The 23,880-nt window shown below is 40.9% G+C and overlaps 1 protein-coding gene across 2 annotated transcripts in view; it reads right to left on the reverse strand.

Moving 5' to 3' along the window:
- ngef (neuronal guanine nucleotide exchange factor) overlaps positions 1–17,726 on the reverse strand; it is a 33,798-nt gene extending 16,072 nt beyond the window's left edge. Inside the window, exons 1-7 of one of the 2 annotated variants that reach the window (XM_061781079.1) lie at positions 17,115–17,726; positions 11,408–11,501; positions 6,953–7,258; positions 6,516–6,580; positions 3,394–3,632; positions 2,741–2,901; positions 2,506–2,658 (exon numbers count right to left, since the gene is read on the reverse strand). In XM_061781079.1, coding sequence (XP_061637063.1) covers positions 2,506–2,658; positions 2,741–2,901; positions 3,394–3,632; positions 6,516–6,580; positions 6,953–7,258; positions 11,408–11,501; positions 17,115–17,337 — 1,241 coding nt within the window. In that variant the 5' untranslated portion in view covers positions 17,338–17,726. The remainder of the gene's footprint in view (positions 1–2,505; positions 2,659–2,740; positions 2,902–3,393; positions 3,633–6,515; positions 6,581–6,952; positions 7,259–11,407; positions 11,502–17,114) is intronic. The other variant, XM_061781078.1, reaches the window with a different exon arrangement.
- Between the last annotated feature and the right edge of the window lie 6,154 nt (positions 17,727–23,880).

The raw sequence follows: 23,880 nt of genomic DNA on the forward strand, positions 1-23,880 counted from the left end.
AATAATCATTAACTTAGAATTTGGCTGCCACACGTTCCAAAAAAGCTGGGACAGGGTCATGTTTACCACTGTGTTGCATCACCTTTTCTTTTAACAACGTTTCGATAAACGTTTGGGAACTGAGGACACTAATTGTTGAAGCTTTGTAGGTGAAATTCTTTCCCATTCTTGCTTGATGTACACCTTCAGCTGCTTAACAGTCCGGGGTCTCCGTTGTCGTATTTTACGCTTCATAATGCGCCACAGGCGGCACGGTTAGAGCGTCTGCCTCACAGTACTGAGGTCTGGGGTTCAATCCCCGACCCCACCTGTGTGGAGTTTGCATGTTCTCACCGTGCCTGCGTGGGTTTTCTCCGGGCACTCCAGTTTCCTCCCACATCCCAAAAACATGCGTGGTAGGTTAATTGAAGACTCTAAATTGCCTGTAGGTGTGAATGTGAGTGCGAATGGTTGTTTGTTTCTATGTGCCAGTTCAGGGTGTACCCCACCTCCTGCCCAATGATAGCTGGGATTGGCTCCAGCACTCCCACGACCCTTGTGAGGATAAGCGGCTCAGAAATTGGATGGATGGATAATGCGCCACACATTTTCAATGGGAGACAGGTCTGGACTGCAGGCAGGCCAGTCTAGTACCCTTTTACTACGAAGCCACGCTGTTATAAGACGTGCACAATGTGGTTTGGCATTGTCTTTCTGAAATAAGCAGGGGCGTCCATGAAAAAGACGTTGCTTGGATGGCAGCATATGTTTCTCCAAAACCTGTATGTACCTTTCAGCATTAATGGTGCCTTCACAAATGTGTAAGCTACCCATGCCATTAGCACTAACACAGCCCCATAGCATCACAGATGCTGGTTTTTGAACTTTGCGTCCATAACAGTCCGGATGGTTCTTTTCCTCTTTGGGCCAGAGGACACGACGTCCACAATTTCCAAAAACAATTTGAAATGTGGACTCGTCGGACCACAGAACACTTTTCCATTTTGCATCAGTCCATCTTAGATGAGCTCTCTGGGTGTTGTTGATAAATGGCTTTTGTTTTTCAAGTTGTTTTCAAGTTGCACTTACGGATGTAGCGTCAAACTGTATTTACTGACATTAGTTTTTTGAAGTGTTCCTGAGCCCCTGTGGTGATATCCTTTACACATTGATGTCGGTTTTTGATGCAGTGCCGCCTGAGGGATCGAAGCTCACGGGCATTCAATGTTGGTTTTCGGCCTTGCCGCTTACATGCAGTGATATCTCCAGATTCTCTGAACCTTTTGATGATATTATGGACTGTAGATGATGAAATCCCTAAATTCCTTGCAATTGTACATTGAGGAACATTGTCCTTAAACTGTTCAACTATTTTCTCACGCACTTGTCCACAAAGAGGTGAACCTCGCCCCATCTTTGCTTGTGAATGACAGAGCAATTCAGGGAAGCTCCTTTTATACCCAATCATGGCACCCACCTGTTCCCAATTATCCTGTTCACCTGTGGGATGTTCCAAACAGGTGTTTGATGAGCATTCCTCAACTTTCTCAGTCCTTTTTGCCACCTGTCCCAGCTTTTTTGGAACGTATTGCAGCCATAAAATTCCAAGTTAATGATTATTTGCTAAAAACAATAAAGTTTATCAGTTTGAACATTAAATATGTTGTCTTTGTAGTGTATTCAATTAAATATAGGTGAACATGATTTGCAAATCATTATATTCTGTTTTTATTTATGTTTAACACAACGTCCCAACTTCATTGCAATTGGGGATGTACATTGGTAGCGGAGGGATCGCGTTTGATGTGCGTCCCGCATCTGAGAAGCACAAACAATTAGCAGGGACGCATTAAGTACGATTAAAGTACTCTGGCATGGTGCTGGAAATCCAGCGTATGATTTTTATTTTTTTTTGATGAGACTGGACTCTAGGGTGTGACTAATTTTGGTTGCATGTGCGCCCTAATTTCTGAATGATGTGACAAAAAATAAAGATGAGAAAAAAAAAGAAAAAAAAAAAGGGTGCGAACAGGTGCCCAGTCATTTGACGAAGACAAAAAAAAATGTTCACGACTTGAAAGCAGACACACACGATGGGTTTCATCATCGTGGTCTCTAAACCAATCAGAGATGGTGAAGAGTGGGGACCCTCCGTCTGATTCCCTGTGTGCGTGTCTGTGTGCGTGTGTGCGCACGCCCGTTCATGTGTGTAAGTGCGCGCATGCGTGCATGCATTTGAAATGCAGGCACTCGCGTACACGGAGCTAAGTTTTCTGATGGTGAGCCGATAGCTGCAGTTACAGAAAGTTGAGCGGCATAAATGGAATTAGTTCCAAAGCCTAACGCCAACGCGACATTGTGGAAACATTTTGGATTCAAGCCAGATGAACGCAGCCATCCCGCTAACACCAACGAGCTGGTATATCGAATGTGTATGAAGACGCAACAAAGACAACACAACTTCAAACCTCAAATTGACAAAATCTATTTGAAACAAAACCATCCCAAATAATAATGAATACTCACAAAATTCGCCTGTAGTTCTTCTCCTGGTACACCTGGTTAATGACGTACTTGATGAAGACACTGAAGTGCTCAACAGCATGGTTGCAAACAATGTCACACACATCCGAAATCAAAATTGACTTCTCGATTCGGTGTTCGAGATCCATCAGGAACCTGAGAACATAAAAAGAGTTTAATGATTGCTGTAATGGATTAAATCGTGGGGGAATTTGTGTTAAGCAAAACTTTGCCCTACCGTTCACTGGCTTTCATAACTTCTTCGATGTTGGAGAACAGAAAGTGCATATCAGATTGGCTGAGAGTGTTGATTAAAGAAGGGTTACGAAGGAAGTGCGTTTCTAAAATCTCCAAACTCTTGTAGTAGGATGCCTCCGAAGTAATAAGTTCAAACATGGCCTGGACAGAAATAGGAAGTAATAAGTAAGTTAAAAATTGTGGCCTAGCCATAACACAATCATTATTAAAATTACTGTATTAATAATGAATTCTTGAAAGCTTATAGTAGGAGAGGTAACAACTGTGCTCTTTAAAAACCGTGTATATCACGAAATAAAAGCAGATTCATCAAAATCAAAAGTATAGTATTAGGTCCACACTGAAAAATATATAAATACTTTTATACTAATACTAATCTTGAACTAACTATAAATGGTAAATATGCGTAACATACAGGATGTAATACAATCATTTGCTTGCACTATGCTAACAATAAATATTCAGAAAATATTTTTAAAAAAAATAATGTTTTGGTGGACTTTACTCAAAATGGATATGTTGTGCTGTAACCAAAGAACAAGCGTATTAAAAAAAGTAAAACAAAAGAAACTTTTTGGAAGATAACTGTGCCAATTAAAATGCCCCTCCCAGTTAAAAAGGATTTTTAATCACCTCTTGCATTATAATTTCTTTTTGTGGCAACTGGGTAAGTAGTCCACTGGTTTGCACCACGTCTAGGTTCTGCCACAAGGTCAGTGCACGGGCATTGTTTCTCAGCTGTAATTGTAATGCTGGAGGTGATGAGACATTGGATCCTGCCAACATGGTGGAAGGGAAGCGATTCTCACGCTGGCGCCTTTGCTCAATCTCCTGCTTCTTAGATGTATCTCTGTATTCCTGATACAAGAAGGCTGGAAAACAAAACATGGCATTAGTGCTCAGATTTTTTTTTTCCTCAGGCTCCTTTTTCTATACTCGTCAGAGGTGGTCCTGGATCAAATGTCGCCCTGTGCGAGGGCCATAAAAGTCGATGTGTCCTATTCGATGCCCGTCGAATTTAGGTCATAAATATAAAACAATCAAATGGAAAAATAGTGGAACGGTGGTCGACTGGTTAGCACATCAGCCTCACAGTTCTTAGGACCCGGGTTCAAATCCGGCTGCGCCTGTGTGGAGTTTGCATGTTCTTCACGTGCCTGCGTGGTAGGTTAATTGAAGACTATATATTGCCCGTAAGTGCGAATGGTTGTTTATTTGTATGTGCCCCGCGATTGGCTGGCAACCAGTTCCAGGTGTACCCCGCCTCCTGCCCGCAGTTAGCTGGGATAGACTCCAGCATACCTGTGACCCTAGTGAGGATAAGCGCTTTAGAAAATGGATGGATGGATGGAAAACCAGTAAGTACGACGAAAACTGAGTGTGCCTTCTTGCCCCATGTGACGACGTATACTTACACCTCGTGCCATTTTTAACCTCGAAATATCGTCATATGTCGGGAAGAGAACCCCATGTACTTGCAAAAGGTGCGAAGTTGGAGTAAGAACTGAATCGTTACCAGTCAGAATGTGAATGCATGGGCCATAGAGTGGTGAAAATTAAAAGAAATGTACTTAAAAAGGCAGCTGGTTAGCACATCTGCCTGTACGTGAAAAACAAAAAATGACTTAGAATTTTTTTAAACAGGGTGTATGCATAGCTACAAGCTTCATTCTAATATGTTTGATTGTATAGCATTTTTTAAATGTTGTAAGTTCTATTTGTATTTAATCAGTGATTCTTTCGCTTGCCAATAGAGAGAATCCATATACCACTAGTGGTACCCGTACCATAATTTGAGAATCAATGCTATAGGATATATGAAGAAGTATTATACCCAGTAGAAGAACAACTTAACTCATTCACTGCCAGGCCTCCATGTTATCATGGATATTTGAATTCAACAGCCGTCAATGGCAGGGAATTTAAGTGCTACGACCTCCTATATAATATGTACAGTATATACATACATGTTGTTGTTAAGTTTGATGTACAGTATAGTACACTAAGAAGGTAAAGCCCACTCAAAAGGCTAGCATAAAGTAAGCACTCTATATTAAGAAAAGTATTTGGGCACGTCATCACTGCATGAAGTGAACATGGAAAAACAAGATACTTGGTCCCCCTTTGTAGCTCTAACAGCAGCCATTCTTACGGGAAAACTTTCTACAAGATGTTGTAGTGTCTGGAAATTTTAATCCAGAAGAACATTCATGAGGTCAGAAGTCACTCACGCTGGACCTGAGAGAGGGCTTGCTGGCTCGCTATCGGTTGTAATTCATCCCAGAGGTGTTTGTCGGGGAAGAGGCCAGGGCTTTGTGTAAGTTCTGCCACACCAAGCTCACCCAAGCTTTGTGTAAATACAACCGTAAAGTAAGTTGTTCTCACCAAGTTGGAAGTGTTGTACTGTCCAAAAGGTCTTGGGAAGATGAATAATTGAGATTTTATGGGGAATAAGGGGTCTTGTCCAACTCCTGACTGATTAACTAGTCGATTGTCCATCCATCCATTTTCTGAGCCGCTTCTCCTCACCAGGGTCGCGGGCGTGCTGGAGCCTATCCCAGCCATCATCGGGCAGGAGGCGGGGTACACCCTGAACTCGTTGCCAGCAAATCGCAGGGCACATAGAGTCTCCAATCAACCTACCCTGCATTTTTGCAAACAAACAACCATCCACACTCACATTCACACCTACGGGCAATTTAGAGTCCCCAATCAATGCATGTTTTTGGGATGTGGGAGGAAACCGGAGTGCCTGGAGAAAAGCCACGCAGGCACGGGGAGAACATGCAAACTCCACACAGGCGAGGCCGGGGATTGAACCCCACTCCTCAGAACTGTGAGGCTGACGCACTAACCAGTCGGCCACCGTGCCGCCAACTAATCGATTTTGTAAAATTTAAAAGATTTTCTCTTCAGCCATACCCTTCACAAAGTTGTTTGTAGCTCTTGGGTCATCCCTCTTGCTAATGTGAAAGCTAAGCTAAGTGGACCAAATGTGTGCACCCTCTGTTTAATTGATTTACTTTGGTCCAGACCAGAGTACTCAACTACAAGTGTGAAAACAGCCAAAGAGACAGGTTAAGAACCCAGAGAGGCTAATAAATGGAATGTTATTTGTTTATATATCATACTAAATTAAGTTGCAGTGCAGTGTTATTGATGTCTAGAGAGACAGAGTATGAGTCTAAACATAAAGTAGTGCAAGACAATGGATTTGTACTAATGGGGAGAAGCACTGTTGTTGTGCATTCAGTTGTAGGTGTTGGAGAAGCACACCACTTTTTAAGGTGGGTTCAAAGTTCAATGAAAAGAACAGAAATTTTTTTCAGGGCATATAGACTGCATGTATACCAAAAGGTAAGATGAATCCAAACAACAGGAGTGTGTTGCATAATCTCTCCCAGTCATATACTGCAGATTGGTTTGGTGGGCGTCAAACTGGATTGCGAGTTACATAAGCGTGAAAAAATATGCAGCTTAAAAATGCACAGGATAGAGATGTACGTATGTGTAAATAACAATAAGGCATTGTCATTTTCCAATGATTTTCAAATAATGTATGCATTATTTAACCTGAAACATGGATTTAAGCGACAAGTTTTAATGGACCCTTAACCAATAAGAAAGTAGTTACCCCTCTGATACCATTACTACTCTTAACAAGTGTAACACGTCAACTAAGAGTCCAATTTGTGGCAGCCGCAGAGGGGATAACTGTAAGAGAACACGCTGTACACTGTGATGAGTGTTCTCACCAATGTTTTTGACAATGTTCAGGCTGTGACTGATTGTCTTAGAGTAAGCTCCATTGCTCAGCAACCTGAAAAGAAAGAAGAGCAGACAGATATTTGTTCAGACAAGCAGGAGAGCAGGTGGAAGAATATGTTCACTATGTGTCAGAGGATAAATTAATTTAAATGAGGCAACAGTACAGTTGTTATGTCACAGCACATACTGTACACTGTTATTTGTATTTTACCTACTTTTCATGAGCATTCACTCCCTAGCAGCACAATATAACTGCTTATTAAATTGAATTTTCAATTGCTGTGCACATAGGACAGAAATATACATTTTTGCTCCTTGTTTATGTTCCTGGTGTGCTGGTTTTCAGATCATTTAGTTATAGCAAAAACCCACAGGCTTTAATTATTTGCCCATATCCGGTGTTTCGAGTGTAATTTGGTCAAACCTGTGGTTGAAGTTATCCCGGTCAGCTCCCTCAGGGCTAGGCATTCCCGAACTCATGGTACTTCCAATGTCGCGTACAGTGCAGGCTGCGGTTGTTTGCTCAGACAGCTTTTTAATGTCTCCACTCTGAATGCTGTGAGTCCGGTATGAGATTGAGTCGTCTGTTAAAGCACTGTTGTGGTGGTTGGGGGTAGCAGATATGTCCACGCTCCCTCCTCCCACACTCCCTTTTCCCTTATTCACAGCATCCTTGTTGCACAAAGAATAATATCTGCTGCTGGCCTCACCATTGCTTGGCAACACAGGTCTGGAATGAGGGAGATGTGGTGAAATAAGAGACTTGCATTTCATAAAACAAATGCCACTTTAGAGTAAAACTATCCAAGCCATTCTTGGAAGAGAAATTCCAAAGAAAAGTGTGATCATTATCTTTACATGTGTTGGTTTGTTTTCAAGGACGTGCTAAAAGTCTAGCCATATATACAACTATTTGTTGGAATTTCACCTCCCGTATTACCACAATTGCTCACTGATTATGGGTTGTGAACACATACAAGTTTGGGAGCTGAACAATTTGTACATAAATTAGTTTTAAAAAATAAATACATATATATATATATATATATATATATATATATATATACACACACAAACAGTATATGTCTTCATTCAATTCAATTCATTTTCTACACCATTTATCTTTATCAGGGTCGCAGTTGAGCCTATCCAAGCTGACTATGGGCAAGAGCTGAGGTACACCTTAGACTAGTCACCACCCAAAACCCTCATTCACACGAGGACAATTTCGTCTAACATGAGCATGTACTATTCACAAATCTATTCATATATTTTGTTTAACTCGTACTGAAAATCAAGGTCATAGGTGCCACTAGTAATGTTGGTAACACATTTCTCCCAAAAACTGCCATTTTGAGTAACAAGCAAAGTAACACATTACTCTTCCTAGGAAAGTAATTAGACTACAGTTACTTTTGCATCATCGATGCCTTTCACCAAATACTAATTTGTAGCTTGGGACTTGACAAAAGAGCAGTCCAGATGTACAGAAGCATTTGACCAAGACCACTCTTCTTTTCAGCTAACAAGAGAAAGCAATTGGGAAGTAATTGTTTATTACACAATGAACAGTGACAGTGCAGTTCCATAAAAAGCAAAGAAATGCCCGATTTCCTTGTCGCCACACTATTTTTGTTATTTTCCTTAATAAAAAGTGTATTTGATTGTTGTTACTTTTTTTATTTACACATTAAGAATACCATTTTAGTGGCGTGTTAAACTCGCAATCCATTGTGGGTTAATCATTCATACTGAAGTGCGCGGTCATAAATCGGTCGTGGAGGGTAAGGACTGACTCACTGAAGGACTTAAGGCCTCTTTATACTCCCGCGCTTGCGCGGCCGACAGCGCCCGCATTGCATCATATGACCGACCCATAGGGCCGCGCTGTCGCTGTGCGGCACTTGACGCGCACACGGCATAAATTGACGCCGTGCCCAGAATGCCGCAGAGATCATCCCTCGTGATTGGTCCGTTTTAGTCACATGCTGTAATGACATACTCAGCTTTCCCCTTGGTTCCACATACCACCTACGCCGCTGCCTTCTTGATCCATGTTGCAGCATAATTAAATGTATCATCTGGTCATCTAGGTCCATTTGTTCTGGCAGACTGTTCCACGGTCGCCATTGTTGTTGCTTTGTTCCTTGTTCCGGAAAGGAAAGTAAAAACGGCTACCGGAAATGGCCATAAAATGCAGAGGAAACTCCATCCTGTGGCATCCTAGCCAATACCAGCCGTAGCGACACTCCCGACTTGGAGGAGAACTGCAGGACATTTTCAAAACAGCACGTGTGGGTTGCGCTCGAGTATAATGGCGTCAGCGCGGTCACCGCCCACGCGAGTGTAAAGAAGCCTTTACAATACTTATCTTAAATAATATTTACAATGAAAAGTGAAGTCTGGACTGTGAGCTGGTTTAACGCCCTGCACGGCTGACATCACGTAGTAAGAAAAAAAAGTTTTTATCAAAAATTACTGTGGTGGGAGTAATGGTGTGTGTGTTTATGTGTGTGCATGTGTGCGTGTGTCACTCACTTTCACGCACAAACACGTACAGACACACACACACACACACAGTTGCCTTCATGGATCACAATCGGCAGTGAGAATGGTGTGCTTGTTTACCTTTAGGTACTTACTGTACTCTGTTGTCATTTCAAGTCTGCACTAAGTTGCTCATTTAATGAGGCTTCAACTACACTAATATTTAAGTTATTGGTTCATGTTGATGACATAATTCTGTAACTTGTGTGGCGTATATTACCATTGCTTTTTTTTTTTGGACTGCGGATAAGTGCTATTCCTGCCACTTGGCAGCTGCTGAAAGTAACTAAAAAGTAACTTTTTAAAAAATGTGTTACTTTTGAAATCAAGTAATCGGTAAAGTAACTTAAGTTACTTTCAAGCTCAAGTAATCAGTCAAGTAATTAAGTTACTTTTTCAAGGTAACTGTGCGAATGGTTGTTTGTTTCGTGTACCCCGCCTCTCGCCCAGAGTCAAGCTGGGATAGGCGCCAGCACGCCCACGATCCTATTGAGGATAAGCGGTTCAGAAAATGGAAAGATGGATTTTTGTTTTAACTAGTACATGCTTTTCAGTTCCTGAAGACAAGAGTGAAAGCACGTACACTGTTACACAGTCCTGTAAATTCTACAGTTATTTACCACATACCATCCATCTATTTTCTATACCGCTTATCCTCATTAGGGTCTCAGCTGACTTTGGGAGAGAGGCAGGGCACACCCTACACTGGTCGCAAGCTAATTGCATATTTACCACATACTTTCCAGTAAAATTATTCAAAGTGATTTTACAGTAATTAACTACAATTTCCACTGCATCATTGGATTTTGGTTGACGTCGCACAGAGAGGTACTCTATTTTGCACTGCAGCATAATCCATCCATCCATCCATGGATGATGGATGGATGGATGGGTCACACAGAGAGGTACTCTATTTTGCACTGCAGCATAATTGTGATCTGTAAATCTGTATACCTTGTGTACCTCCTCAGCACTACAATGAATCGAAACATTGATTTCACACTGCAGTAAGTTACTGCAATTCAACCCCATGAAACATCTAACAGTGTAGCTTCACCAACAAGAACAAGAGAAGGTACCGGCAGTGAGGTTGCATGCTTGTCTGCTTATGACAAAACATCATTTTGTGTGTACAGCATGATATTGCTTGTATAAAATCACCACACATTTGCAGCTAATTCCCAACATTTTTCACAATTCGTGTTGAAAGTGATTACTAGTTGTACCTCTGAATATTTTATGGCCGTTTGCAATCTTTATAATAATTTGAAGGTATGTGTGCTCTGTTTAAAAAATAAAATAAAAATCACATACAAATGCCTAGAGGGTACCATGAGGTTTGTGACATGTAATTAAATGTGAGTCATAACAGGAAGGTGACTTTACAATATTGTAGCTGTTTTTACAAATACAGTACAGGTTACATAAGGTATAATAAACCACCAGGGTTGGGAGATTCACTTTAAAAATTTATTCTGATACAATTAAAAGTTACCTGTTAAAAACATTTAGTCTGTAACGTAATCCAAGTACCACAATATTAAAGTAATGTAAATTGATTACATTCAATTACTTTTGGATTACGTCAACACCAAATATGACAAAAGAAATTCAATATGCATAGTAGATATATTTGTAAATATGATTTTGTCTTGTTCTGGAAATGTTTAATGTGCACGTTTTTGGAATGCGGGAGCGGGAGGAACACGTACAGAGCACCCGGGATTCAGAACTGTGAGACAGACATGTGAACCTCTTGTTCACCGTTCTACCTAGCTTTATAACAAAGTTTTTAAAACCTATCCACATGCCTGGAAAAGGTTGGGGCTCAAAATCAACCAGTTTCTCCCATCATTAAAATTCTAATCCTGCAAAATAATCCCGATTTTTAATACATCTACCTGTAATCTGATTTCATGTTTTTTTTTCTGTTACTGTAATGGAATACAGTTACTTTTTTTTGGTATTCTGATTACATAATCCCATTACACTTATCGGATAAATGTTATCCCATTACTCACCGAGCCTGTAAACCACATAACAGCATTTAACTTTTACTGTTTGATTAGAATGTTACATACACAAATAGAAAATTGATTATACTCCTATAAAGCTCAATTGATAGAGAACTTTACTCACAATTCGAAGCTCTAGCATCGTGCTCGATGTAAACTGAAAATGCCAGAGCTGGGTCTGTTTTCATGACAATCAAATGGCCCTCAGTGTGTCTGCCAGCAGTGTTTCAACACGCAACATGCAGTAGTTTTTTGTTTTTTTTTGTCGCTGTACTTTTTGGAGTGCTGATTTTGATAGCCAAGGTAAATCAACTCACCGACCAGCCGTAGACAGTTCAGGTGATTTATGGGATGGAGTATTAGAATAAGAGTTTGTTGGTGTGTTGTTGTCCACTCCAGATTTAGGAGAACCTGGCGTAAAAGGTAAAAGTTAGACATGGTTCAGAAAGGAGGGGAAAAAAATTACATTTATTGAAATGAAGTACAATATGACATAACTGCAGTTCTGTTTTTGTTTTTTTTTTGCTGGCAGAAAGGAGTCAGTAGGCAATGAACATTTCAGTGTTACCGTGATTATATTGCAATGGGATTGAGTATAACAATAAATTGAATGTCTTTCAGCAGGTGCAATATGTGCACAATATTCAACATTTTAAATAAAATAGGATTCATTAAGATGCTGGCTAGCCATTCTAGCTAGCTAGCTGCTAGCTAGGACTCTATATCATAAATGGATTGATTATTCAAACAATAGAAAATTATGACTGTCTACACTCAGTTTCAAACTTTTATGGTGTTATGGACAGCTGAGTCAAAGATGAAGTTTAACCAAGATAATGGAAAGGCTAGCTTCAGGACAGGAAGGATTCTCATGATCCCAAACATACAAGCTCATCTGTGGAGGTAATGTGATGATTTGGTTTTGCATGGTATCTTCATTGATGTACAACGTAACACATGACAGCAGTGTCAAAATTAACTCAGAAGTCTACAAAAACATTTTCTCTTCTAATTCAAAGATAGCTGCAACCAAACTAATTGGGAGATGCCTCATGCAACATAATAATGAACCAAAACACAATGCATAAACAACAAATGAGTTGATCGTGGGAAAGAAGTGGATGAATTTAGCCTGGCCAAGTCAGACTTAAATGCTACACAGCGCGCACTTTACCTACTAAAGAGTCCAAGTACTTTAGTGCACCTGAAAATGTGTTCTTTCATTAAAAATAATGCTACCTTCTAAGCTGTATGTCAGATATATTGTAAGTACCCAGGAATAAAGGATGAAATATGGATATTTTGCCTCATATAATCCTTAATGTTCATGAAACAATAATGATTAATGTAACATTGATCATGTGTGTTTATGTTAGCCGCAGTTCGTTGAATGTGTGTCTTATTTAACTCTTGCGTTACATGTACTGGGTCCTGCACTTTTTTCATGAAACGCTGACTGTGGGTTGTGTGCAATAAAGTGACATCCCGCTCAGCTCTACTGTATGCTAAGTGAAGCTAACATAAGCGTTGCCTTGCTTCGTCTGCAGGACGAAAGAGCTCTCACTTACCGTGTCAACCTCATCAGCACCATAATGAATAGAAACATTGATTTGACACTCTTGTCAGTAAGTACTGGAATCAAGTTTACAGTAATCAGCTTACTGGCAACAAGTTACTGTAAAAACCCTATGAAATGTCTAAGAGTCCAATTTTTTTTTCCACTCTATTGCAAAAACAAATGAATTGGCCTCACTGTTCCAATACTTTTGGAGGGGAGTGTATGTGGGAGGTCAGTCAGCATGAACTTGCTGCATGTCACCTAGTACTCTAAGCGATTGCACTGCACCCTCCAACCTGAATATCATTCCACCATATCGTCTGAACAGATGTTTTCTCCAGTAATGTAAAGAATCAGGACATTTTACACATTGATAAAGTTGTTTACATGGCATAACTATGAGGAGAACAATTATGCAACCAGCACGTTGTACGTTAAAGCCATTGCTTTAAGGGGAGTTTGCAGTTAAAAAAAAATCATAATAATTACATTTGAAAAAAAAAAAACTTTTTGTCAAATGTTAAAACTTGTATGGCCTGAGAAAATTCTCAAAATGATCTTTTGAAAAATAATCTTTCTCTGGCCTTTCTTATTATTTTAAAACACACACCATCCGGGTAGGAATACCCTATTACAGACTGGAGAGACAAAAGGCATGGATGAGATGCTGTCAATCATTTACCGTGCACACGCCGCAGCCTTGTTTCCTTGCCTGGATTATTTACCTCCGGGTAGGAACAAAAGTTAAAAAGAAGGAATTGGACAGCTCTCAAGACAAAACATGTGTAAACATATATACACAGATGAGGGCCAGCCACCGCTGGGGTTTCAACATGCACTGCCGCCATCACCATCAACAAGAGCAAGGCTAAAAGAGCTGCCGGTGGCCTCTCTGAGGAATCAGGAGTGAGCATGTATTTGCCCAGCACTAGCTGGCCTGTTAGAGAATCTGCCTTTCAGAGGTGGTAGAGCCACGAGACACATAAGAGGATTCAGGACGGACGTGGAAATGTTTCTACTCTTTTGGATTTTTCATTGATTGTACCTTCCAATATCAAACATTTAGGGCTCTATTTCCATAGACAGCACATCTGCGGTGGGTGCAAATGCCGGCAGATTCTGATTTTCATGCAAGCGCAAGGCAGAGAGATCTGCGCCTAGCTGGGCATTCTGTCATAGTGAAACTTGTGTCCTTGGAGATGCGCCCGGCGGAGCGACAATTTGGTGGCAGAAAGCCAAATATGGACAAAGCGGATACAAAACTGGGTCAAACAGAAGTAGCTGTCAGAGGGGCCTTTTCTGGACACTCGTATGACAAAATCAAGGTGTTACACTTTTATACTAAGTCCATGTTAGATAGTCACTCTATGGAGGTCTAAATAGCCAAAATAAGGGACCTTTAAATAACTTTGTAATATTACGAGAATAGAGTTGTAATACCATTTTATACTGGGCTGAACCCCAATTTAGAGGCACCAAGATGTGGGGCAATAGTTATACCCACACCTGCTTGAAGCCTCTCACCCTAGTCCCATCCCTATCAAGACTGGTACCCGAGGGCAAGCTATGTGTTGAGGTGAGCCCGACTATTTCTCGACCTCGCACACCAGCTCAGGTGCTTTCCCTGCTAGAGCGGTGACGTTCCAAGACCCTAGAGCCAGCCCCTGTAGCAGCAGCTCAGACCATCAAGGTCACAGCCTTTGGCTGCCACCCACCTCACAGTGCACCCAACCCCCTTGGCCACTCCCACAGGTGGTGAGAAAAAGTTGGCGTGCCCTCTCCTGGCCAAGGAAGAACTCCTGCCCCAAGTGGAGGAGTTAAACTATCTCGGGGTCTTGTTCACAAATGAGGCAAGAATGGAGCCGGAGATTGACAGGCGAATCGGTGCAGCGTCTGCAGCGATGCGGACTCTATTGATCTGCCATCGTAAACAAGGAGATGAGCTGAAATGTGGAGCTCTCAATTTACTGATCGATCTACGTTCCTACCCTCACCTATGGGCACCAGCTGTGGGTTCTGACCAAAAGAACAAGGTCATGGATACAAGCAGCCGAAATTAGTTTTCTCCGCATGATGTCTGGGCTCTCCCTTAGAGATAAGGTGAGAAGCTAGGTCATCTGGAATTTTGCACTGAGTCGAGCCGCTGCTCCTCCGAGTACGAGAGATGAGGTTGGGCATTGAGCAGGTCAAGAACGGCACTCCTCATAATATATACTGTATATGTGTATGAGAAAATCCCTTGAAACCTTGGCAAGAGAGGCATAGAAACATTCCCTTTAAGAACCCAGACTCTGTCTGGCAATTGTCTGCCTCGGACTGTTGGGTTGAGATGGAGAGACAGAGTAGAGGGACAGAGGGTAAATAGAGAAAACAGAATAGAGGGGTTAAGCGAACAGGTGAGGGATGAGAGAACAATGGGCATAACAACAGCCAAATCAACAACAGTAATAAAGTCACAATATAACGAGAATACATTCGTAATGTTAACAAGCGAATGACAAACTTGTCTCACAAACATAAATACAATGACTAAGAACAGCACTATATATACAGTGTTATTGTATTACTGTGTATTATATTATTATTTTCAGTGTGGCCCACATACGCTTTTGTACTAAAACAATAAAGTGTTAAATAGCAGCAGAACAGAGACATTCCCTAAAAACTGGCCAAGAAAATATGCACGCACCTGTTAGTAATGTGTCATCAGTGCATATTGCATAAAGTGAAAAATAAATAAGAAACATTTTCTAATTGTATGAAAATGTCAGTCTCAAAAAGTGTGGATACTTTTTCATTCTCAATGGAAAACAAATCTTGTTGTCGCACAAGCAGCAAATGCCAATAAAGAACCGAATATAAATACAATTTGTTCAGTATGCGCACGTATTTTTAGTTTATTAACAAGTGAAAGTAGACCTCACTGAGACATGATCTGATTATCAGCGCTTCCACTTTCCTGTACGTGCTGCAAAATCAACAACCTTATCAACAGATCTCTGACAACGCATTTTGACAGGTCTCTTTTATGACTTGTACTGCCTTTTCAATGCATGCCTGTCTCGTTATGTATTATCACCCTATAACCCTTCCCTTGGTGGCCTGTTTTATTATGCGCAAAGTCCAAGCCCAAACACTTTGGTGTGGCTCAATGAAAATGGTTGTTAATTCCTGCTGAGAACAATGGTTTCTATACATAGTAAAAAATAAGCATTTCTATCATTCACCTGACAGTTGTTGAGTGTTAATCTGTAAATAAAAAGGGAGTTGAATTTAAAAATGTACTCCTAATTATTTTTGCTCTGTCTGATGAAGTCAGAGGTTGACACGTAACATTTAGGTATTACTCAGACAATTGTGTTATTTTAACCCAACAGGTTACTCAGGTTTTACTCACACAGACTTCCACTAGAGTAGAAGACGTGGCAAGCCTTTGTTCCTTTTTTCGTAGCGTCTACATCTATTTGCCAATTTGACAGTCATACAGAGCTACACAATATGGCGTCTGAAGTTGAAACCATAAGTAAAGAGCTCCGAGGTGACAAGTATATTGCTCTCCAACAGAAGGGTGTTCATTTCTTCATTCTATTCAATTTAAAGACACGGAATTTCACTTTTTTGTTTGTTTCGTTTTTTTTCAACATTTCTCAAACTGTTACAGATTAAGGCCCATTTAACCAACGTAAAACTAATATGACAACTACTAAGGTCATGTCCACACATACACAGACATAAAAAAAAAAAAACATTCCTCGCTCTGGGGTAAAAAAAAAAAAAAAAAAAAAAGATCAGAAGCCTGAAAAAGCAACATCAGCTGACTTTGTTGTGCATTCCATCACCTCCATTCCTACATTATGTTTAAAAGCTCTCCAGTCTGTCATTGCGGGGCATTAACTCAGCACATGTAAGGTGATAGCATCATTAGACCTGTTGTATTGTTGAATATTGTTTCAACACATAGGACCATGTTGCACATTTCACATAACTCAAGCCAAAACATGCTGTTCTCTCCATCACAGACACAGATAGTGAAGAGGAAGTTTTGGACATGGACAATGTCTCACTAACTTCAAGAAAATGTAGCAATGACGACGATAGAACTAAAACATAAACTGCTTGTTGCCAGTGGTACTCAAATGTTACGTTTCGCCACACATTTGAATGTTCTCCTGTTTTACTATCAACAACAAAAAATATTTGCACGTACAAAATGGTAAATTATGCTAAAATGCTACTTAAAACATGTACTGTATTTGTAGTTTGTGACACTGTCACAAAAAATACAATATTAGGTAGCTCATGGACTACTTGTGGTGTCTCAGGGACCACTGGTGGTTCCACAGACCACAGTTTGAGAAATGCTGGATGAGATGATTGTTGAAATGCATTGTCGCCATTATGTATGAATTCAACTTGTATCGCAGCAGAGTGAAACTAAATCACTAGATGATTAGATGTTTTCTTACTTTCTGAGTTTTCAGAGGCACCCATTCTCTTTCTCCTCATTGAACGGTAAAAGCGAGAGTTTCTCCGAATAGGCTCTCTGCTAAAACCCACCCTGGATTCATCATCGTCATCATCATCATAGTCCTCCTCATGTCTGTGTAGGGCCACAGTGGTCGGATGCTTGTCAGGGCTCTCCTGGGATTTTGCCCCCCACTTGCCCCGAAACAGGGCAGCCACAGACATGGTGAATGTATCCACGATTTCTCAGTGTGCTAAGAAAATTCAGTAAGACTTGGAGGAAACAGTGTGACAATAATCCATCCTAATCAGCCAGAATCCAGAAGAAAATCCATCTTGAGAAATGATTGGTTTCCGTGACTGTATTCATTAAAAAGAAACAAAAAACAACAACAACAACAACAAAACGAAATCCTAAGCAAGAGCAGTGAATTGTAGTGTAATCAACAAAACAAAAAGATCAATGTTGCTTAGGTCCTCTCCATTCTGTGCTGTTGTTAGCTACGCTGGCAGCCAGTGAGACCAGAGTGCGTTGCTTATTTCTACCTAAACTGTAATTATTGCATTTATGACTCACTCTCCCTCTCCTACTCTTTGTCCCTCCTCTGTTTGGCTCCGTCCCTCTCTCTACACCACCCTGTAATGTGCTGACATTCCTAAACTCAACCTGGCCTGGCTGGCTGCTTCTCTGCTCTAAAATACACTTGGTTGCCGAACCAGAAAAGTGAACCACTGGCACATTACAGTGCAATGTGGTTCTACATTTTAGATTCTTGGCTCCGCCTTAGAGCAAAGTTAAATTATACATCAAAAGCAGAGCATGAAATTACTTAAAATAACTGTTAGCTGGTAGTGTAAGTGACTTCCCATGTGTGAAAGTATGTGCTAAGAACTACGAGTAATGTTCCTGATCCAGTTGAGCCAGGGCCCCATACACAGGTCATTTTTTTCTGGTCAGCTGACAATAAGAGTTTAAAGTTCACGTTCTCCTTTTCACATAGCGAGAATAAACCTGCATGTGTCGCTATTCAACCATGTCCTGTCCTGTCCCCTTTTATCCTAACGGCAGACTGAGGGCACTTTTGAACTTGGTGTCTTTAGGTAGCTTCAGATATATGTATTAGAATTTATAACCATATCAAGAAATGTGCATTCAAATCAGGTGCATGTATCATACGGGCAATCAATGTTTTGTTTCATTTGGAAAAGGTACCCTTATTCTGGGTATATTGTTTATGCATTCATTATTACCAATTAGCTTGTTAGGTTAGTGTCTGTAGCTGATCAATTATATTTCTTAGACCGAATAATGCACTCGTTTGCAACATACGTATAAATAGTTGAAGCTCATGGTGACTGGAGGATCATCACTTGTTAACTATAAGTGTGGCTTGAACTAGCCACGCAGTGAGCAAATCTTGCTGTCAAACCTATATGAGTCAACATTACAACTCTTTATTACAACTCTTTATTAACAAAGTATTTAATTGATATTGATCAACTATTCATTAAGCCTTTTTAAAGCTACCCTTGTTGTACAATGACGAATTGGTATCACCGATAGATAGATAGATAGATAGATAGATAGATAGATAGATAGATAGATAGATAGATAGATAGATAGATAGATAGATAGATAGATAGATAGATAGATAGATAGATAGATAGATAGATAGATAGATAGATAGATCAATAAAAGTCGACAGGCCCTTGTTCAAATGCCAGGTTTTTGTGATATAAAAATTAGAGTGAAATAAACCATTTCAAAACATTTTCCACCATTAAAATATATATCCAGTCATCCATCCATTTTCCGTACTGCTTATCCTCACTAGGGTCGCAGTCGTGCTGGAGCTTATCCCAGCTGACTCTGGGTGAGAGGCAGGGTACACCCTGAACTGGTTGCCAGCCTATTGCAGGGCACACATAGACAAACAACCATTCGTACTCACATTCACACCTACGGGCAATTTAGAGTCTTCAATTAATGCATGTCTTTTGGGATGTGGGAGGAAACCGGCCTACCCGGAGAAAACCCATGTAGAGATGGGGAGAACATGCAAACTACACAAAGGCAAGGCCAAATTTGAACCCAGGTCCTCAGAACCGTGAGGCAGGTATGCTAACCAGTCGGTCACCGTGCCGCCCCCTACACACACACACGCACGCACACACCCACACACACACACAAACAGCGGCTGAAATAAGTATTTAAGACGTCACCATTTTTCTCACTAAATATATTTCCCAAGGTGCTATTGACATGAACATTTCACCAGATGTTGGGAACAACCCAAGTCATCCATACATACAAAGAAAGTAGAACAAATAAGATCAAAAATTAAGTTATGTGTAATAATGTGAAATGACACAGGAAATAAGTATTGAACACTGATATTTATTTAATAATTTGTACAAAAGCCTTTGCAATGACAGGTTCAAGATGCCTCTGGTATGGAGAAACTAGTCACCTGCATTGCTCTGGTGTGATTTTGGCCTATTCCTCCACACAAGCGGTCTTCAAATCTTGCAGGTTCTGTGGGCTTCTTTTATGCACCTCGAGTTTCAGTTCTTTCCATAGATTTCTGATTGGATTCATGTCAGGTGATTGGCTGGGCCATACTAGCAGTTTTTTCTTCTTCTTTGAAACCAATTGAGAGCTTCCTTGGCAGTATGCTTAGGATCATTATCCAGCTGAAATGTCCACCCTCGTTTCATTTTCATCATCCTCGTAGATGGCAGCAGATTTTTGTCAAGATTGTCTCGGTACATTTGCCCATCCATCCTTCCTTCAATAATGTAAAGTTTACCATTTGCGGAAAAGCACCTTCACACCATCATGTTCCCACCTCCGAACTTGACTTTTGGTATGGTGTTTTAGGGTGCATTATGGCATCCAAAGAGTTCAATTTTGCTCTCGTCAGACCAGACTATATTCTCCCAATAGTTAACTGGCTTGTCCAAATATTGTTCAGCAAACTTTAAACGAGCTTTGACACGTTTTTTTTTCCAGCAATGGGGTCTTGCATACAGACCATGCATATAGGCCATGTGTCAGGGTTGCTGTTTCAGTACCCTGAGTCCAGACCGTGTGTGTGTGTGTGTCATGAGTGCTTTGCAGGCTTGACATGTTGGAGTCTAGCAGCTGTACCTTGTGATCCTAATTACACCTGACTGCTCTTAAGACGCTGTGGGACTCCAACTCGTCGCCAGACTATCAACGCTCTACGTCGAGTTTGTAGCCTATCCAACTTGCCTATCTTTTTGCTTCCTGAAGACCTAGTAAGTTACCTCTATCTAATTCTTGTTCTTTGTCCCCAGTCTGCCATCTGTCCTTGGTCCCTGCAAACCAGTGCACCTCTTGCAGCCCACCGACAACACGGACTCCTATCCTGCCAGACCGGTCCTCGTTGGAACCCTGCCAATCCCAGATTTAGTTCTCGGAGTTCCTTTGTTCGCTTCCAAGCTGCAATAAACCGTTATTCACAAACTCACCTCCCTGACCTCTCTGCATCTGGGTCCAACTTGCAACCTGAATCCTGACACCATGGCGGCGGAGTGCATTACTCACGGTTTTCCTTGTGACAACATTACCTGTTAATTCCAGGTCTTTTTGAAACTCTCCACAGGTGGTCCTTGGCTCATGGACAACCCTTCTGATTATTCTTTGCACTCCTCTGTCAGGAATCTTGCGAGGAGCAACTGATTGAGGCAAATTTATGGTGGTATGATTGGCTTTCAACTTACATATTATGCCCCCTACCGTGCTCACTGGAACATTCAGAAGCTTAGATATGCGCCTGTAACCAATGCCACCGTTATGTTTTGCACCAATTAGTTTGCGATGGTCTTGAGACAGCTCTCTGCTCTTACCCAACATGAAATGTGTCTTGACTCACACCTTGGCAATAAGACCTTTTTGTAGGCCATCAATTAGGACCAACTCATATTCATTTGCATTGACAAGGGGCTGGATTGCTGTTTGATTATTGATAGATTTTAGGTGTTGTCTTGGCTTTCCATGCTTTTTTGCACATCCCTTTCTTCATGTGTTCAATGCTTTTTCCCTGTGTCATTTTACATCATGACACACAACTTAATTTCTGATCTTATTTGTTCTACTTTCTTTGTATGTATGGTTGTTCCCAACATCTGGTGAAAATTTCATGTCATGAGCACCTTTGGAAATATGCACCGCATACACCCATCTCTGGGGGGGCAGTGGGTCTGGGGCTTTGGCTGTGAGGCAGCAGTGCCAGTGCCCGTCTCACTGGCCACTCCAGATTTTAAGGAACCACACCAATTGGGGGGGGGCACTGATACACAGGGTAGGGCCAATGCCTGCCAGTCGGGGACCTGGCAGTTATAGTAACAGGGGGGGTTTTCACGAGCTTCATGGTGGCATTGGGTCCTTGCGGCTCCTCCGGGTGGCCGGTTTTCGGGGCACCTCGGTGGGACCGGTGGACCGCCCTGGTTCCCTCGGTGTGGGACGTGTCCTGTCCACCGGGCTGCTCTTGGGTGGACTCCTGGGCCCGACTGTCAATTCCCTTGCATGTGCCCACAGAGACACACCACCGACGACGTATTCGCTGGGTGTGGGGCCACTCGCTCAATGCGACAAATAAATTATGAATAAGTGAATTGCTTGGGTATCCCCTCACTCACACTCTGGTCCAATAGATGTGCATAATTTACACAGCCACTCACACCACACTTCAGTTGTACAGCCAGGTTCGCGACCCTTGTCCTGCATGCTTCCCCTCCTGTCCTTGTCCTGTCTGTCCCTCACAGGGTGTAGCACTACTGCCCCATACAACACAAATATCTAATGTGTCATTTTCCAGGTATATGATTTACTTTCTTCATCTTGTTTACACTTTGTGTTTTGTCTTTTGTTGTCTTCTTTTCTCACTTCCCTCAAGAAACTTTGTTCTGTTCAACTGATCGACTCTGATTCTCAATAAATATCCATTAAAATACTAAGAAACCACAGCGGCAGCTTAAGAAGTCCACTGTGAGACAGTAAAACTGTTTCGGCATAAAGGGATACAGATCCTCCTTTTTGCTTGACCTAACAGCGGAACAGGACACACACACAAAAAAAGTAAATATATTTAGTGAGAAAAATGGTGATGTGTTAAATACCTATTTCAGCGGCTGTTTATTTATATATATATATATATATATATATATATATATTTTTTTTTTTTACCCACCATTAAAATATATAAAAACAAAAAACTGAGACGATGTGGTAGCACACATTTTTTCCACGTGATTTGGAGATATCCTTATGGTCCAATGAAACCAAGGCTTAACTTTTTGACCATAATGGTATATTTGCCACAAGCAACACAGCTCATCACTAAAAGAAGACCATACCTACATTGAAGCATGGTACTGGCAGCATCATGCTTTGGGGATTTTTTCCTTCAGATGGAATTATGAACAATCGGGGGGAAAAAAGGTCAATGTTTGCACAAAACCTTCCAGGGTTCTGCTAGAATTAAACAAAAGTCTACGAGAACAGGTAAACATTATTTGTAGTTATTCATCGGCACTGGTGGCAAGTGTGTGCTGACTCCCATTTAACATAAATTTGAATGTCATTACACTGTTAGACAGTAACACAGTAATTTACAGACAACAGTGTTAAATCAATCTTTCAATTCATTGTAGTGCCAATAGGTTACACTATTAAGTAGTGATGGGCAAATGATACCGAGGCTTTGAAGCTTGTGTCACTCTTCCTGAAGCGGAGTGATTCGAAATGCTGCGTCAGAGCTTGTATCAAAACACCAGTGTCACGTGACCGAAAACGTCATCGCTGTTTCGCTTTGCGCTTCATTCCTTCAAAATGTTTCAAAGCTTTTCATTGGCTCATGGCGTTTCAACGCATTCTGAGCCAATGACAGCTCGACAGGTTTGACAGATTTGAGTGGTTTGGCATAAGATAAATCATTATGCTTCAAAATGGGGTTGTGAGGAGATAGAGATTTGGAGAGTCCCCAAATGACAAACCATTATCTTTAAAGGTTTTCCTTAAAAACACCACACACACACCAACAGCGGCTGAAATAAGTATTTAAGACGTCACCATTTTTCTCACTAAATATATTTCCAAAGGTGCTACAAAACAATGTTTCTGAATTCACACACCATGATCATTGACAAAGTAGGAAGGGTCTCTAATTCTGTTAGGGAATTTTAGTACAGTTTTTAAATAAAGCTCAACGCTTTAAATATACCCTTAACCAACATTTAACCACATTTAACATTGAATATAATTTGCATTTATTCTTTGGGTTAATCTGGAATGTGTTTTAGAGTATGGGGGATAGCATTTGCATATTTTAATGTAATGACGATATAATCATTATTTGATATGAATGGGCAAAACACTTGAATGGCCATACAGATTTTTCTGAACTTTCATTGCTGTCATGGGAAACAGTGCCAGTGCTTCAGTCGTGCTCTTTAGAGACTGTTATGGCTACAGTTGTCACCGTCACTGAAGCCTTGAAGGTTTAAATCTTTTTCAGCAGAATTGCTAGGAAAGCCTCAGTGCTTCATGAGGCTTCACTTGCCCACCACTAAGGTTAAGTACCTCCTAGTAAATCACTTAACACACAGCAGAACTGACCCGTCCGTTAATCTATTGCACACAACCCACAGTCAGGGTTTCATGAAATAAAAAAATTACAAAATAAAAAAATAGTGCAACATACATGTAACGCGAGAGTTAAATAAAACACACATTCAACGAAC

The sequence above is a fragment of the Phyllopteryx taeniolatus genome, chromosome 8 (assembly GCF_024500385.1).
Source record: "Phyllopteryx taeniolatus isolate TA_2022b chromosome 8, UOR_Ptae_1.2, whole genome shotgun sequence".
NCBI classification, from domain to species: domain Eukaryota; kingdom Metazoa; phylum Chordata; class Actinopteri; order Syngnathiformes; family Syngnathidae; genus Phyllopteryx; species Phyllopteryx taeniolatus.